We start from the raw sequence: 18,705 nt of genomic DNA on the forward strand, positions 1-18,705 counted from the left end.
CACCGCGACTTTCTCCTCCAAGCTCCTGTTTAAAGGGGCATTAGAATTTAACTCCTCCACTCTGATGGTGGAGGTTTGTGTGGACTCAGGGGCGGAGGGCAATTTCATGTCATCTGCCTTCGCTCAACAACACAAAGTCCCCCTGGTCTTGCTACCTCAACCAGTCACCATCAGAGTGGTGAATGGGGCGACACTCCCGTCCCAAATCACCCACCAGACGACTCCACTGAGACTCTCACTGTCTCCTTCCCATCAGGAGATGCTGTCTCTTCTGGTCATGCCCGAAGGTATGGACCAGGTCCTCCTAGGAGGTCCCTGGTTACGAGCTCACTCTCCTCACATAGAGTGGTCCTCGGGAAAAATCCTCCGTTGGAGCAAGTCCGGCGAGGGTAGGTGTTTGAGGGACTGCGTACAGGTCGCTACCTCTGAGGTTCCCGCAGATCTCTCCTCGCTTCCCAAGCCATACCAACAGTATACAGATGTATTCTCCAAGAAGGCGGCAGAGACCCTTCCACCGCACCGCCCATACGACTGTCCTATTGACCTCTTGCCTGGTGTTGAGCCTCCCCGGGTTGAGTATATCCACTATCTCTCCCAGAGACAGAGGCCATGTCTCAGTACATCAGGGAGAATCTGGCAAGAGGATTCATTAGGAAGTCTATGTCTCCAGTGGGTGCAGGATTCCTCTTTGTCCAAAAGAAGAATGGAGAATTATGTCCATGCATCGATTACAGGGGTCTTAATGCTATAACCGTTAAGAACAAGTATCCTTTGCCCCTGATATCGGAACTGTTTGATAGGCTATGGGGAGCGAGAGTGTTTACTAAGCTCGATCTGCGGGGAGCCTATAACCTGATTCGCATCCGTGAGGGGGACGAATGGAAGACTGCTTTTAACACCAGAGACGGGCACTATGAATACCTAGTGATGCCCTTCGGGTTTTGTAACGCGCCAGCAGTCTTCGAAGACTTTGTGAACGACATCTTCCGGGATATGCTTACCACCATGGCAGTAGTCTGTCTGGATGATATTCTCATTTATTCTCCAGATATTGACTCCCACCGGAGAGATGTTCGCCCAGGCTTAGGCGTAGGTAGGACTGAGTTGAGTCAGATATTAGTCACTATCAGTGACTCGGCACGCCTCAGAGCAAGTGCTCCGCACTCCTTAGTCAGCGTCTATAGCGGCATTCGTGGCAGCGACGCCGCGCGCTCAGTGGCCTAGAAGGACTCTAACCCCGTGCCTTGGGGTGGAGTTCTGTGGCTGTTTGCTGTGCGCTCTGTGGCCGGGCTCTGTGAGCTAAACAGGCTCCGGGATTCACTTTCAAGCGGCTGTGCGGTTCTGTGAAGTAACAGAATCCTCTCCTGTTCACACTGGGTGACGTAACCCACGTGTGACTGTTTTCATGCCGATCTTCCCTTCCGCCATTACCTAGCAGCAGTGTACCACCTCTGCACGGTGGACCCCGGGCTGCGTACGCACTCTCTACTATTTTATAATCTGGTGCGTTCCACCAGCCCTAACAACAACTTAGTATTTGGTTGCACACCCTCACAATAAATAACTGCAATTGCTTCCTATAACCATGAACAAGCTTCTTACAGCACTCAACTGGGATTTTGGACCACTCTTCTTTTGCAGCTGCTCCAAGTCTCTCATATTTGAAGAGTGCCTTCTCCCAACAGCAATTTTAAGATCTCTCCACAAGTGTTCAATGGGCTTTAGATCCTGTCATTGCTGGCCACTTCAGAACTCTCCAGCACTTTGATTCCATCCATTTATTGGTTCTTTTTGAAGTATGTTTGGGGTCATTGTCCTGCTGGAAAACCCATGACCTATTACGCAAACCCAGCTTTCTGACACTGAGCACTACATTGAGACCCAAAATCCTTTGGTAATCTTCAGATTTCATGATGCCTTGCACACAGACAAGGCTCGCAGTGCCAGAGGCAGCAAAAGACTTCCAAAACATCTTTGAACCTCCACCATATTTGACTGTAGGTACTGTGCTCGTTTCTTTGTAGGCATCATTCTATTTTCGGTAAATAGTAGAATGATGTACTTTACCAAAAAGCTCGATCTTGGTCTCATCTGTCCACAAGACACTATCCCAGAAAAAATTTGTCTTACATACATTTTGACAAACTGCAGTCTAGCTTTTTTTGTCACTGTGTCAGCAGTGGGGTCCCCCCTAGGTTTTCTGCCATAGCGTTTCATTTCATTCAAATGTTGAGGGATAGTTCATGCTGACACCGATGTACCCTGAGCCTGCAGGACAGCTCGAGTTTTTTTGGAACTTGAATGAGGCTGCTTTATCCACCATCCAGACTATCCTGTGTTGCAATCCTTTATCGATTTTTTTATGCTGTTCACGTCCAAGGAGATTAGCCACCAGGCCATGGGTTGTAAACTTCTTGATTATGTTGCGCAACGTGGACAAAGGAACATCAAGATCTCTGGAGATGGACTTGTAACCTTGAGATTGTTGATATTGTTCAACAATTTTTGTTTAACTCCTCAGACAGTTCTCTTCTCTTTCTGTTCTCAATGCTTAGTGTGGCACACACAAACACAATGCAAAGATTAAGTCAACGTTTCCCCTTTTAACCTGGTTTCAGATGTGATTTTTATATTTCCCACACGTTACTTGCCACAGGTGAGTTTGAAAAGGCATCACATGCTTGAAACAAAGTTGTTTACTCACAATTTTGGAAAAGTACCAACAAGTCTGTCAAGCCCATTATGGGGGTTTTGTGTGACATGATGCCCAATTTGCCTTTATTTCTTTTTTTGTGTTGTTCCAATGCATACAAAGGAAATAAAGACGTGTATAACAAAACATGTGCAATTGCAATCATTTTCTGAGGGAAATGCTTCATTTTCAGAAACAATTTCAAGGGTGCCAACACTTTCGGCCATCATGGTATATAAAGAAAAATGATTGCTAAACTTTAAGTAAATATTATCCACCAATTTATGGGTAAGTACATAATACAAGTGATATTGCCCCAGATCCAGAGACTATACTTTGTTGCAAAATTGATTTCTCATAACATTGTATGGTTTGTGTAATCCAAGATGCTATACCTGCAGGAATGCTGTACTACTGACAGAACAAACACTTTACCCGGGCAGCAGCAGACAGGTGTTGACAGCATTTGATCTTCATTATTTTAAATTGGGCATCATGTTCTCACCAGGCTGCATGGTAATGACACTTGATGGCACTCTTCTGTCATTGATATTGCGGTGCAAGTCGATATGTCTTGTAAATCTCAGTACAACAAATGCTTCAGAACTGTCATATTAGAATTCTTGAAGTTCAAAGTAGATGCTTAGAAATGTTTGAAAGCGCCGGGATTGAGACCACAAATGATAACATGTTCTATCTAAAATATGAAGAGTTCATTGTGTCTGTAATGATTAATATGTTCTTCTCTCTTAATAATATGACATTACTGAATACAGAGCACCTTAAATTCCACATCAATATCCATATAATAAATGTTCACCAGATCTAGGTAGATTTAGAAACATTTATTGGAAATCACAAAGGACCCAAGGTCAAGTAGCAGTCATAAGCTTTTCCGTTCATCAATGTCAGGGCCACCTGTCAGTTCATAACACTTCCAAAACTCAATTAACATTCACATTATACTCACCCTCTGTGCACATTAAGAGGCATCTGTCTTTAGAACAGGAACCTTTATATTTATTACATCTGAAAAAAAAACCTGAATAATGGTGAGCAGACTGGGACATAAAGCGCCCATTATGCACTTGCTCACTCAACAAGACATAATGTAAAAGAAGTTGACTGGTCTTTTAAATGTCCTGACTTCAAAATCAATACCTTGAAATTAAGAGATGGTGCAAATTTGTACATCACATTACATTGACCACAGCAGTATTCTGTGGCCGCCGGAATGGAAGAGCGAGAACAGTCTCTTACCTGCCAACAACTGCTGCACTTCTTTTGATTAGCCAACCTGGCTAATCAAAAGACGTTAATCAAAAAAATGTCCACAGGACCAGGGAAGAAATATCAAAAGTGCAATCATATAATCCCTTTAAAAATATGAAACTTTAATAAATTGAGGTAAAAAAACACCCCCCTAGTGCAATAACACAATTAACAAACTCTATACAATAATAACCTGTGATAGCCCTACACTAGCCTGCTATCACTTCCTGACAGTGGAGGTTGGCACCCTAAAAGATACGATTTGGCGCCTCCACTCCGCGGCGGCTGTCCCAGACTCGCCCTAAATTACCCTTATAAACTACAGGTGGGAAAACAATAAGCAAATAAAAGATGAAAGATAGTGCTTAATATAATACACAGACTATTAATGTACAATATATAAAAGACAGGCTATTACATATAAACATAGAGAAACCTCTTGTATAACCAATAGATAGCGGCAAGTCTTGTCTTTTTGGGTATTAATAGACCACAGAAAATATAGATTCCATAAGCTACCAGTAGATAGTGGTAGTCTTGTCTTTTTGGGTATTAATAGACTACAGAAAACATAGATTCCATATGCATTATCAAATAAAGCCAAAAAAAAAAAAAAACTCTCTGCAGTAATATCAGACAAGCATAGACAAGAGGTAAAAAAATAGCGTGGTTCAATAAAGGACCATCAGAATACCTACTGCCAAACAAAAAAAAAAAAAAAATTATAGAAACAGCTGGGGGTTAACCCAAACTTAGCTTCCAGCCTCGACGCGTTTCCCCGTCCACACGGTTCATCAGGAGGCACAATAAGGAACCAGCCAATTCATGGTTGTGAGGTGTCCAGATATAGAGGCAATCTATGCTGCTATCTATTGGTAATACAAGAGGTTTCTCTGTTTACATATAATAGCCTGTCTTTTATATATTATACATTAATAGTCTGTGTATTATATTAAGCACTATCTTTCATCTTTTATTTGCTTATTGTTTTCCCACCTGTAGTTTATAAGGGTCATTTAGGGCGAGTCTGGGACAGCCGCCGCGGAGTAGGGGCGCCAAATCGTATCTTTTAGGGTGCCAATCTCCACTGTTAGGAAGGGATAGCAGGCTAGTGTAGGGCTATCACAGGTTATTATTGTATAGAGTTTAATTGTGCAGACCAATCATCATATGGTGGGGGGAGTGGTAACGATGACGAAGGGAGGGGGCATCTCACAGGGAACGTGTAAGTGGAGTATCCCCCTTTTACCTCATTGTGGCAGCAGTGCTATCTGTGGGTCTCTGTGCTGGGGGTCGGCGGCGAGGTCTGAATCTGAGCATGCACCGCCCCCAGCGGCCATTTTCCAGGAGGCCACCGTATCGTAGCAATGGAGCCGCCGGGCCTCCGGGCTTTGAAGAAATGCCGGCGGAGCCCCGACGCTGCACAAAGAGGAGCTGCCGACCCCCAGCACAGAGCCGCCATGCTGCTGAAAGAGGAGCCGCCGCCGTCGACCCCCAGCACAGAGACCCGCAGATAGCACCGTTGCCACAATGAGGTAAAAGGGGGATACTCCACTTACACCTTCCCTGTGAGACGCCCCCTCCCTTCAGTGGTTCGTATGACCACTGAGTTTTGACCTGCAGCTGCGGAGTAATTAGTGGTCGCAGCTGAAAAGGGGGGCTGCTTCTGCGACAGCATGAGACGCTGCCACACGTTTCGCTTTAACTCCCCAGCCTAGATTGGGCTGTATGGCCAGCCGCCTGTGTAACTCCTCGTCATACCGCCGCCAGGCTGAACCGCCATGTGATTTATATGAACTATATATCATTTCTTGATATATAAATAATTCGGAGCAGCGTTCCGGATGCTTCTGGCCCTAATACAACCCAATACTGCGAAGGCCTGAAGCCAATTATTCATAGTTCATGCTTTTTTGAGCTATTTCTATCATATCCTCGATCGTTAGCTTTATCCACCGTTTGTTGGTCAGCTGATAACAGCGACCGTATGTCAACATAATCATTGTTCCAGATTTTTTGCCTAGTCTCCTGATCTATGTGAGCGCCTAGCGGACTGATCCTGCAGAAAAAGGCATCTTTGTGTAGACTCGCTGACTGTGTTGTTGTAGTGTTCGCCACTGTCACGCTCAGATGCGATAGGTGTAGAATTAGGTCCTTTATCGCTGAGGTTAGCTCCCTTTCTTTTAGGTTACCCCTGTAGTGTAATAGTTCTCCGCTAGTTTTGGAACACTCACCGCTGTGTGACTCTGGAGGAGTGATCACCGATCCTGGAGGAACCCCGGCTCCCGCTGTTGACGGGGTGATGTCACAGGATGGGGAAACTCTGGCTCCCGCTATTGCGATGGACTGGCCGAGGTGTTGACTGGAAACCAGGGAAGCTTGAGATACGTATTCCTGGTTGTTAACCAACGATGGAGCGCATGACGGACTGTCGTGCGCTCGAGCCTGAGTACAACCATGTGATGAAGGAATTATGGCTCTGTCTTGTGCGACTGCATGGCAACTGGAAGCAGTGGGGGATGGTTCTCCCCGGCTGATAGCCCTGGAGGGTGTGCGTTTGCCGCGTACCAGATATCCTGAGGCCCGCGATCAGCAGCTGCTCCTATGCGAGCTGCGTCTGCGTCGGTAACGGGAGGGGTGTTTAGGGGGGTAGCGAAAATGGTGACGGGAGTTGCTGGAGGTAGATTAGGAGGACGTGTGGCGTCTATGCCTGCGTCTGCCGTTACTATGTTGTGTTTTAGGGGTGTTAATATCAGTTGCAGGTGGGGGTTACAGGCCGTAGTGGGTCCTGTCCTGCTGCTTAGTAGGGGCGGTTACGGGATTAATGTACTCAGTGCTGGGATATGGCGGAGCAGGGGTTAATGGGACATCTTTATTAGTTACTTGGGCTGTGAGGGGAGGTGTAAATGTCAGTGTGCTTGGTGGTACTAGTGATGTTACAGTAATCTGTTTTTTTTAGCTGTGGAGTGGTCTGGTTGGACCGAACAGGGCGCTCACCAGCTGCAGTATTGTGTGTCCTGCAGGTCCCCCGGTACCCCCGTGTAGGCGTAGGGGCTGCGCCTGCCAGGGGTAGCATGGAGACCTGGCCAGGACTTCTCCGATGCTGCCTCTCCAGGGACAAGAAGTGATGTAATGGAGTGGGCGGGGCTTGGATGTGTGACGCTGGGCACTGGGCGGAGACAACAGGATCTCGGGGCTGACGTTTTCCGGCCTGCTTCCGGGGAGCTCGCGGCGTGGAGGAGGCCACATCCCCGACCTGCAGGCGCTCAGGATATATAGCTTCCAGGTGTCCGCCGGGGGGAAAAAAAAAAAAAAAAAGTTAACGCACGGACACCTGGCTTTAACCCCTGTAGGACCCTGTAGGACCCTTCCCCTTTAGGAACCATTGGCTGGCAGGGCCTTCCCAATTAGTGCATCACCAAGGGGATTGGTGCGAGGGGGGACTGGGCACCGGCAGTACTTTATTGTTGTTTATTACATGGGCACCACAGTCAGAGGCGCGCTCCTTATGCAGTTCCGCGCCTGCCAGGAAGGACTCCAAAAAATTCTTTAAGACGAAACCTCCAAAAACAAAATCGGTGGTTAAAATTGGAGATTTCTGGTATCTTTCAAAAACTGTGACAGAGTATGCAATATAATAAAAGAAATATATTGCCATGACTTACGCCTAAATTTCCCCGGGGCTTCCGCACGGCAGCTCCAGAGTCGCCGTTGGTCTTATAGTAATGATGCCCTGTCTATTAGTGACATAATTACAACCCATAACTGTTTTAATCTGTCAAGTTCACTTGTACAGCACATGAGAACTGAAGCAGGTGACTGGCTGCAGCGGTCCGGTGAATGATAATTAGGACAGCATCCCTTTAGGACCATCAGCACCACTGGAAAGGAGGCACCGATGCGGTTTCTTTATTTGATGAATCCCAACACTATCACAACCCAAAAAAACCCCCATAAACAGTTTGTAAATATATTATAAAGAAACAAGCAATAGTTTCCTTTTATATTGTTCAGCTTTCTAGATCATTTGCGTGCAATTTGTGTAAAGGGAACATCGATAAGATCCTATAATCAATAGGAAATGACCGTCGCTGTCACTTCTCAGATCATGATTGGTAAATTTTGCCATCATTCAGCCGACCTTCCCGCAAGCAAATTTAGAAACTTTAATTAGTAATTAAGTCAACTCTGTGATGTCAGCAAGTAAGCAGTGCTATCTGCAAATAATGGCAGGATATGTGGGCCACATACTATTACAGGGTCTGAAAATACAGAAACACCAAAGTTTGCAAGTCTGGCAAATGTGAATAAAAGAGCAGATGTAAAAAGCACCATCTGTACTTTATGGTATAGTCTACAAAACAATGGTAAGAGAAGCTTTTATATATACATGGTTTATTTTCTTAAAATACAAACATATTACCTTGTCATTGTAGTTAAACAAAAAAAGATAGTAAACGTTACATAGCTCAAAAAAACATGGCAAGTAAACCACTCGTGTGACTCCTATGACATGTAGAACATAAGCCGCGTATGCAGGAGAGTATCCTAAAGGAGTATTGAAATGTCACTGATAAAACATGGGAATATTGCATTGCGAGAAAGAACAAAAAATTATCATCATGTTATATAATATTTTTAGGAATATGACAAAACATGTATAATAAAAATAAAACAATTGTCACCTGTGCACATAAAACAGAAGTCGTTATAAAGGGTGATTACTGGTCCAATGAATATCATACGTAATATATGCAGCTAAAGAAAAATAATACTGAACATGAAACGCCTCTGCTTTTTTTTTTGGAGGACATAGTACCACAGAGGAGATTCGGAAAATGGGTTAAAAAGAGAAGTCTCTCAGGTTTTCATGTTTTCTCACTGACGGGAAGGAGGAAATGGCTTTTACTTGATCAACATTTAAGAAAAGCTCTGGGGAAGGCGCTCTATAGAGTGGAGTAAAGGGCAAGAGCGTACCGGGAAGAGTTCCTATCTAAGAGTTATATTTGTGCTGTATAGAGCAAAGGGCAAGATTGTGCTGAAAAGGGTTCCTTACAAAGGGTGAGATTTGGGCTAGTTGTGAATTTAGACATCGAAGGAATGCAAAAAAATTAAGATTTTTTTTCTTGAATTTTATCAGAAACTAAATTTATCAAACTTAAAATTTTCCATATAGTGGTAAAAGAACTGATGCAATTGACCAAACATATTGTCCACAGATAGTGGTCAATTTTACTACCAGAAATCAAATAAAGAGGGGGTGAAATGTTGTAGGAGAGGCCTCGTTTAAAGGCTTTAGATTATCTAATGTCTTTGGGATCTAAGGTAAGGAAAGGTTTAGTATCAACATCTGAGATGGTCTAGCCTAATTTAGTGGTAATACCAGCTTCCCTGGTATAAGTACTGAAGGAGTCTATGCCAAACTCCTAGATGGTCTAGTGTACCGTGGAAGTCAACGCCAAAATCCTTGGTGGTCTAGTATATTGAGAAGGTCAACACCAACGTCCTTGGTGTTCTAGTGTATTTATGAGGTTAATGCTGAAGTGACTTCTTATTAACTAGATGATTTTTATGAATCAGTACTGAAGACTGGAAGGGAACCAGCAGCCTGGCCGGTTTTAATGGCACCATTATTAAGGCATTTGTGAGCTCTAGTTTCTGTACTGTAGAAAGTACTGATGAAAGTTTTCAGCGAAAATGTGGACAAAATGATTAAGACTTTCCAAGCCACTCCAACCTCCTAATCATCACTAACTGTCCACACTATGTTAGGTATATACAGTACCACTAAATGCTAGACATCTACTGGAGGACTTGGAGTGATTCTCCTAATGCATATTCAGATACAACAACTTATCTGAGGCCATAATCCACCATTGAACTATTTTGGCAGCATAAAGAAAAACTTGAGAACAAGAGAGAAAGAAGTCCTCCAATGAAATTGTTAGCTATTTTGAAAGATGAAATAATCAAAGGCTGTGGTAAACAAAGCCTTTGTGCTATTCATATATATATATATATGTGCTTATTCCAATCAACATCAAGTGTAGACCTGCTCCACCAAAAATCACAATTGTGGCCTTCAAGTAGCATGGTCATCTGTCCGCAGCATAAGGTCCATTCATAGAACCAGATATTTTGTTCTCAAACATTGTATTTTATCCATTTTTTTGAGTTCTTGCAAATGCAGTCATATCACAAATGCATTTCAACCTTTCAGCGGTCAAGGTAGGCAAGCTCCGATACTAGGTTCAGATATTACAATGCCACTTCTTATCTTCTGGATGCCTTCTAATATGGATATTGCTTTTGCTTTTTACCAGAGAAACATGACAACCATGTACAGATGAGCATCGCGACAGCCGCTCCTCCTCCGGTGCAGTAGTAAGCCCAACCAATTTTGCACATGCCTAGAACAAAGCAAACACTGCCATGAATAAAGGAACACAAGTGACATTACAAAGTATAACAGTGCATTCATTTTCTCAGCTTCAATCTCTGTGCTCCAAGCTGCATATCCTAACCTTAAAGTGGTTAATCCATGAGAAACATTTATTACCTACTCACAGGGTGCACACCTATCAATAGAACAAGGTACGGGGACTGATTGAGCTACCCAAGTGCTGTAAGTGGCTGTCATGTCTCGTGGATTGGTATAGAGTACCAGTGCACATGCAAGACCACCACTCCTTTCCACCACCTCAAAAAATGCAAGCCAAATCTCCCATTTTTGGGGTTAGTTGGGTTCACAGAAGTGGTGACTCCTGCAATCACAAATTTCTCACCTATTCTATGGGTAGCTGCCAAATGTTTTACATGGGAAAACGCCTTTAAAAATCCAAAAAAACAACAACATAGGAACACCGTAATTTCCAAGCAGGGAGGACTCTCTTTCTCCATGTCCAAGACTTGAAGAAATTATGCACATAGATGAAAGAGGGCCTCATATAAAAAAAAATAAACCACACAACCACCCTGGTGCTTGTCTCCATCTACATAACCCCTGAGCCCCATTTCTTACTCACTGTTCGCGAATATTGATTTTTTTTTTTTCACTCAAGGGGTGAGTTCTGCATCGGTTTTTACCACCGAATAGCCAAGGGAATGGGACTAACCAGGGCTACCACCCGCTTTCCAAAGGCCCAATAGCAGTCACATGCTCTGCCTTCATGATATGTAAACTCTTGACCAGCAGTGCAAATATACCCATTACACTTTGTAGTGGATGACCACAAGAGCTACAGAAGACCGTGAAGGAACTCAGAGGAAATGCCAACTAGTATTTTTAGGATGCTATTGCTCTGGCAAAGAGAAGGGTTAAAAAAAACAGAGCCAACACTTTGTTTATAGGCTGCGTCTGATAAAATATATGTTCGGTAATATCAATTTGAAGACTATTTTGCACTTAAACATCAGATTTGGAATGCTTTTCTCTCTCGGTCAGGGTGTCACAGGTTAATGCACAATGGATTCATCAGCAGTTCCGTGCTCTATATGCTCAATTGGGTGTAAAATCACGGCTGATATTGAAGCTTCAATGATTCTCCAAAGTTCAGGATGTCATTTTACAGTTTTATAGCTGGCTAAGGTGTTAGCATTGATGCAACACTAAATGGGCATCTAGTTAAAAGATAAATTTAGAGAAATTTAAAGCAAACGTTACTGAAGTACACGGCTACAAATGGGGATCAAAGGTCTATTTCCATGATCAACATTGTTTCCTAATTATATAATTACTAGATGGTGGCCCGATTCTAATGCATCGGGTATTCTAGAATATGTATGTAGTTTATTTATGAAGTTTTAATAATAATGCAATAATGCACCCCCAATCCTGATATGCATGGTACCCCTCCCCCCCTATCCTGATATGCATGGTCCCCCTCACCCCCCTATCCTGGTATGCATGATCCCCCTCACCCCCCTTTCCTGGTATGCATGATCCCGCCACTTCCCTTTCCTGGTATGCATGGTCCCCTCACCCCCCTTTCCTGGTATGCATGGTCCCCTCACCCCCCTTTCCTGGTATGCATGGTCCCCTCACCCCCCCTTTCCTGGTATGCATGGTCCCCTCACCCCCCCTTTCCTGGTACGCATGGTCACCCTCACTCCCCCTTTCCTGGTACGCATGGTCCCCCTCCCCCCATTGCTGGTATGCATGGTCCCCCTCCCCCCCCATTGCTGGTATGCATGGTCCCCCTCCCCCCCCATTGCTGGTATGCATGGTCCCCCTCCCCCCCATTGCTGGTATGCATTGTCCCCCTCCCCCCATTGTTGGTATGCATGGTCCCCCTCCCCCCATTGGTGATATGCATGGTCACCCTCACCCCCCTTTCCTGGTATGCATGGTCCCCCTTCCTCCCCCCCATTGCTGGTATGCATGGTCCCCCTCACCCCCCCATTGCTGTATGCATGGTCCCCCTCACCCCCCTTTCCTGGTATGCGTGGTCTCTGTTTAAAAAAAAAAAAAAAAAAAAAAAAAAGTTATATACTCACCTTCCGACAGCCTCCGATCTTCTTTCCACGCCCCCAGCCTCGCGGTCCCAGTAATGCATTGTGCGAAACACCGCTGATGACGTCGCACTCTCGCGAGAGTGACGTCATCTCTGGTCTAAGGCGCAAGGCATTACTGGGACCGCGGGGCCGGGCGCGTGGAAAGATCGGAGGCCGTCGGAAGGGGAGAATAACTTTTTATTTTAATTCTCTTTTTTACAGATCAAGGCCTGCCGTCCCATTGAGCGCTGCGCCCGACTGCGCCCGCCGCTATTTGGTCGCGGCCCATGATTTCGGTTACAGACAGACATGATAAGGCGTTATATATATATATATATATATATATATATATAGATTGTTGAGAGATTGTTGCAGTAAAAAACTCCAATCCCCGCAGTTTAGCCACTTAGGTACTGCAGATGATAGTCACTGCTGCATCTACAGTTGTTTGATAAAGGTAGTGGGCTCCCTGTCACCTGTGGGCCAGATGGGTTACTTTAATAGTTTGGGGCCTAACAAAGGCCTGCGGGTCTACCACCAGCATCCAACTGTTATACATGAATACTATGCAGTCAAATGCATTTAACAAGCGATAAGAGTCCCCGGTTCAGGTTCCACGGTTCAAAAAATAAATAAAATTATGGTTAATACATTTTCTTTAAAAAAGTCTTTCAAGTCTACTAAAATCTTTATCTGCATCTCTATCCACCTATACAATAAAGTTAACAACTGAGAGGAGCACTCTGATGATTTGCATTTCTCTCTGTGTTGAACGATCATATTGTTATGCGTGATGGTCAGCAGCGCTTTGGTACCACTTTACCGCATTTGTAACCTGCCAGATTACACAGTGTCTCTTCTGTGTGAAATAGTAATCCTTAATGCAGGGCCGGCCCGAACGTATAGGTGAACTAGGCGGCCGCCTAAGGCGCCGACCCAAAGGGGGCGCCAGAGAAAAAATAGAAAAAATTATAAAAAATCTTTTCAAAAGGCAAAAAGTTTTAGGGATGGAAAGAAAAGTGTACATATTTAAGGGCAAATATGACGCGAGAGGTTGGTTGGGTTGGCAATAATTTCGATAGAATCTGAAGTTGCTAAACAAATTAATCTCGGTGACTTAGTGTCATCCTTTTCAAAAAAAAAAAAAGGCAAGGAAACAAAAATTTTAATTATCTATGGTCGTTTTTGTTTTGTGTTATTGATTACTTTATATATATTTGTCCTATACAACTTCTCAGAAGATTAAAGATTTAGGAGAGAGTTAATTAATCATTGTTGTTATGGTTTATTTTGCTCCTAAATTTATATCCCAAGTTTTCATCTACTGCCAAGAATAGTAGGGGCGCAACAAAATAGTTTCGCCTAGGGCGCCGTAATCTCTCGGGCCGGCCCTGCCTTAATGTAAGTCTATGAGGTTCAAAACGAGTCACTGAGAAAATGTAAAAAGTGACTTTATTACCACTCAGAAAACACCGTGTGATTCAGCAGGTCACAAATGTTAAAGTGGAGCGGAGCGCCGCTGAAAACGGCAGAAGACGACAAGCGGTGTGTATGTTACTACACTCGTTACAGGTATAGAGTGGTGAAAAAAGTCACATCCCGTGTAGAAAAACGTCTGATAAAGTTGGAATACTATATTGAACTTTAAACTTGTTGATGCTTCAGCATTTCTATTTACCGGCATAAAAGTTAGAGAAGGTCAGTAATTTCACAGACTTGAGAACACATCAAGATGCAGAATTATTGTTTAACAGTCACATAAATCATTGGGAAAGATTATTAACCAGAAAATTGGTTATGCTTTTGTAATAACAAAGCTCCACGTGCAGTAATAAATCCCACGCTGGCACTGCTGTTAAGGTCGAATGAGGCGAAAATACTCTTCAGACTTAAGCTCACCATCAAAAATGTTATCAATACAACTTGTGTGGACAGGCACTAATGATATCTCTATGTACTCAGAAATCAAAAGCTTCATTAACATGTTACAACTGAAAACGATTTTACATAAGTCGCTGAACAGGGCGTAAGGTGAAGGAGGGGGTCCTTACATAGCTTCCTGCTCCATGCAGTGAGAGTACCAAAAATGACAAATACTGCAATCTAATAGAAATATCACATACATATAATTTCTGATGGCGGAGAAAAGAAAAGTAGTTGCCGTAAAAGTAAAATATGCTTTTCAACATTTAACAGACTTTAACTGAAAGGTAATTTTTAGGAACGCAAAAAGAAAAACAATACAAATTAAGCAAATGAACTGAAATGATATAAAAATATTGTACGATATACATGAGCCGCCCAAGATTACTTTTAACCCCTTTTTGCCAATAGCCAGATTTTACTTTTCCGGTTTTATTTTTTTAATCCCAATCTTCCTACAGTCAAAACGTCTCTATCTTTCCAAGGGCTTGTTTTTCCTTGGACTGATTCTACGTTTTATTGACAGCACTTTTCTTGACTTTTTCAACTTTTGTCAATATCACAAAGAGTTTGTTTTGAGTGACGAAAGATATACATCTAATTGTCTTACATTTTTAATTTTGTACAGTAACCATGTAAATTATTCAAGTAGAACTGTTTAGAGTCTCAGTTTAGAATGGATTATTAGACAAGTGTTGAGGAAAAGGGGATAAAAGCTGAGTCACATTGACAATGAAATGGATATGAAGCCTACTGTGGTATCCCCAAGAAAATTTTAGGGGTCAGGAAGGGAAGGGTGTTTAATAGATGACTGACCGGACAGGACTCCTCCTTCCACAAGGCTAAAATATTGAAAAATTATAAAAAAAGAGAGAAATGGATGAAGAATGATGTCAAAAATTACACCAAGACTCTTTTTTTTATACCAGTAGTCAACTAGAATCTTAACATATGTTAGCGGCTCGTCAATAAAACCTTCTCAAATTAAAAAAAAAAAAATTTCAAATGTGTGCTTCATTTTTTATTTGAAGCCTCTTCCCAATCCATTTTCATAATAAAGGATTTTTTTAAAGAAATAACTTGAATGATGGGAGGGAATGGCCTATTCATGATTGGATGATTTACATTGATGCCCGCTGCCGAAAGAGCTTTCTCTAAAAATAGTCCATATTGGAGTATATGGTGCATAATTTGTGAGATACATGGCACTAAAGAGAGTATAGTCTTCCAGTTTTCTTTGACCAGAAATGTTCTAAAGCAAGGAAATATGTCTGCCTTAATAATCTGACAATTAAGGCAACCATACATCTGAAATATTCCTATTCGTTGTCCCTGCTAATGGGGAGATGTAGGCTATGTTGTATATCTGGAGGAACATTTATGTATATATGCTAGGTTGGAGACATTTAATTCTGACTTCTAATGCTTTCAGAAAGGGTGAGAGCAGAGCCAATGTAGCGACAACATGCTGATGGTCAAGGACAAGAGGGATGTCCATTTCCTGATCACCATACATGGTGATGGCAGCATTCCCACCATTGTACAGTGAGGAAAAAAAGTATTTAGTCAGTCAGCAATAGTGCAAGTTCCACCACTTAAAAAGATGAGAGGCATCTGTAATTTACATCATAGGTAGACCTCAACTATGGGAGACAAACTGAGAAAAAAAAATCCAGAAAATCACATTGTCTGTTTTTTTTTTCATTTTATTTGCATATTATGGTGGAAAATAAGTATTTGGTCAGAAACAAGCAATCAAGATTTCTGGCTCTCACAGATCTGTAACTTCTTCTTTAAGAGTCTCCTCTTTCCTCCACTCATTACCTGTAGTAATGGCACCTGTTTAAACTTGTTATCAGTATAAAAAGACACCTGTGCACACCCTCAAACAGTCTGACTCCAAACTCCACTATGGTGAAGACCAAAGAGCTGTCAAAGGACACCAGAAACAAAATTGTAGCCCTGCACCAGGCTGGGAAGACTGAATCTGCAATAGCCAACCAGCTTGGAGTGAAGAAATCAACTGTGGGAGCAATAATTAGAAAATGGAAGACATACAAGACCACTGATAATCTCCCTCGATCTGGTGCTCCACGCAAAATCCCACCCCGTGGGGTCAGAATGATCACAAGAACGGTGAGCAAAAATCCCAGAACCACGCGGGGGGGACCTAGTGAATGAACTGCAGAGAGCTGGGACCAATGTAACAAGGCCTACCATAAGTAACACACTACGCCACCATGGACTCAGATCCTGCAGTGCCAGACGTGTCCCACTGCTTAAGCCTGTACATGTCCGGGCCCATCTGAAGTTTGCTAGAGAGCATTTGGATGATCCAGAGGAGTTTTGGGAGAATGTCCTATGGTCTGATGAAACCAAACTGGAACTGTTTGGTAGAAACACAACTTGTCGTGTTTGGAGGAAAAAGAATACTGAGTTGCATCCATCAAACACCATACCTACTGTAAAGCATGGTGGTGGAAACATCATGCTTTGGGGCTGTTTCTCTGCAAAGGGGCCAGGACGACTGATACGGGTACATGAAAGAATGAATGGGGCCATGTATCGTGAGATTTTGAGTGCAAACCTCCTTCCATCAGCAAGGGCATTGTAGATGAAACGTGGCTGGGTCTTTCAACATGACAATGATCCAAAGCACACCGCCAGGGCAACGAAGGAGTGGCTTCGTAAGAAGCATTTCAAGGTCCTGGAGTGGCCTAGCCAGTCTCCAGATCTCAACCCAATAGAAAACCTTTGGAGGGAGTTGAAAGTCCGTGTTGCCAAGCGAAAAGCCAAAAACATCACTGCTCTAGAGGAGATCTGCATGGAGGAATGGGCCAACATACCAACAACAGTGTGTGGCAACCTTGTGAAGACTTACAGAAAACGTTTGACCTCTGTCATTGCCAACAAAGGATATATCACAAAGTATTGAGATGAAATTTTGTTTCTGACCAAATACTTATTTTCCACCATAATATGCAAATAAAATGAAAAAAAAAACAGACAATGTGATTTTCTTGATTTTTTTTTCTCAGTTTGTCTCCCATAGTTGAGGTCTACCTATGATGTAAATTACAGACGCCTCTCATCTTTTTAAGTGGTGGAACTTGCACTATTGCTGACTGACTAAATACTTTTTTTCCCCACTGTATGTGGTACCTCTACACAGGTCACCAAAGCAGACTGTGTCCTGGGGGGAGTTGATCTCTCTGATCAAGTCCTCTAGCTGTACAGTGCCATGAGAAAAGCCAAGGTGTGGTACAAGAAGTTGTCCATGCACATCGTACTCATGGCATTGTACAATGCTTTCATGATATCACGATGTGCATTCCAGACCAGTATGTACCTTCAGTTCTAGGAGGTAGTCATCAAGGTCCTAATCTTTGGAAGTCAGGAAGGAGCGGGCCCTAATACTTTCAGAACTGTGAAATCCCTCAAACCACAAAGAAAGCAAAGTGGCAAAAGAGGTGCAGAATGTGTTTCAGAAGGGGGATACACAAGGAAGCCGCTTATCACCTGCCCCGACAAACCTGGCCTCTGTATAAAAGAATGCTACAAACTGTACCACACATTCATGGACTACTAAATTAATTTCTGACTTGCACAACCAACATATGCCAACCGGACATACACTACACAACTCATGTATGCCAACCTGATGCGCGTTCCACAACTCACTTATGCCAATTTCATGCCCTGTACATAACTGATGTAAGCCAACCTGATGCCCTGCACAGAACTGACGTATGCCCACCTGATGCACTCTATGCCACTCTCGTATACCAACCTGATGCACTCTTCACAACTTACATATGTCACTACATTATAAATTCACATAATAGGAAACATTAGATCAATTACAATATATGTTCACTTGTGGGGTGCCCCCTAAAGGAGCCTGGCGCTCCGAAACGCGCGTTGGGGAAGGCTGATGGTCCAGCCCTCTTCCATTATTTTCTACAATTTAGGTAATGTTGAGTTTGGTATATGGCGCTGTATGTATTTCTGATATCGCTCTGGCAGTATAGGTTGCATGTGCCTCGGTTATTACAAACGCTGTACTATGCCATAGGCATTTGCATGGTGTAATATTGATCAGGTCTTAGCCATTATAGTATTTATTGTGTAACTATCTATGCGCCTTCAAGGTGTGGGAAGTTTTTGCTGAATAAATTGTTGCAGTTTTATATATGGGTAGTAGCTCTTTAATTATTATTTACTATTACTAGCAGCATATTCATTACACAGGTCAACGAAAAAAATTTTTTTTTCTGGTGTCCAAAATATTTTAATGAATTTGGGGTATTTTTGGGGTGCTGATT

At 43.0% G+C, this 18,705-nt stretch overlaps 1 protein-coding gene across 1 annotated transcript in view; it reads right to left on the reverse strand.

Annotated features, from left to right (window-relative positions):
* Positions 1-8,342: 8,342 nt before the first annotated feature.
* LHFPL6 (LHFPL tetraspan subfamily member 6) overlaps positions 8,343-18,705 on the reverse strand; it is a 232,164-nt gene continuing 221,801 nt past the window's right edge. Inside the window, exon 4 of the mRNA XM_073583270.1 lies at positions 8,343-10,374. Coding sequence (XP_073439371.1) covers positions 10,256-10,374 — 119 coding nt within the window. The 3' untranslated portion in view covers positions 8,343-10,255. The remainder of the gene's footprint in view (positions 10,375-18,705) is intronic.

Source organism: Dendrobates tinctorius, unplaced genomic scaffold, assembly GCF_039654945.1.
Source record: "Dendrobates tinctorius isolate UK_male_01 unplaced genomic scaffold, ASM3965494v1 ptg000075l, whole genome shotgun sequence".
NCBI lineage: Eukaryota > Metazoa > Chordata > Amphibia > Anura > Dendrobatidae > Dendrobates > Dendrobates tinctorius.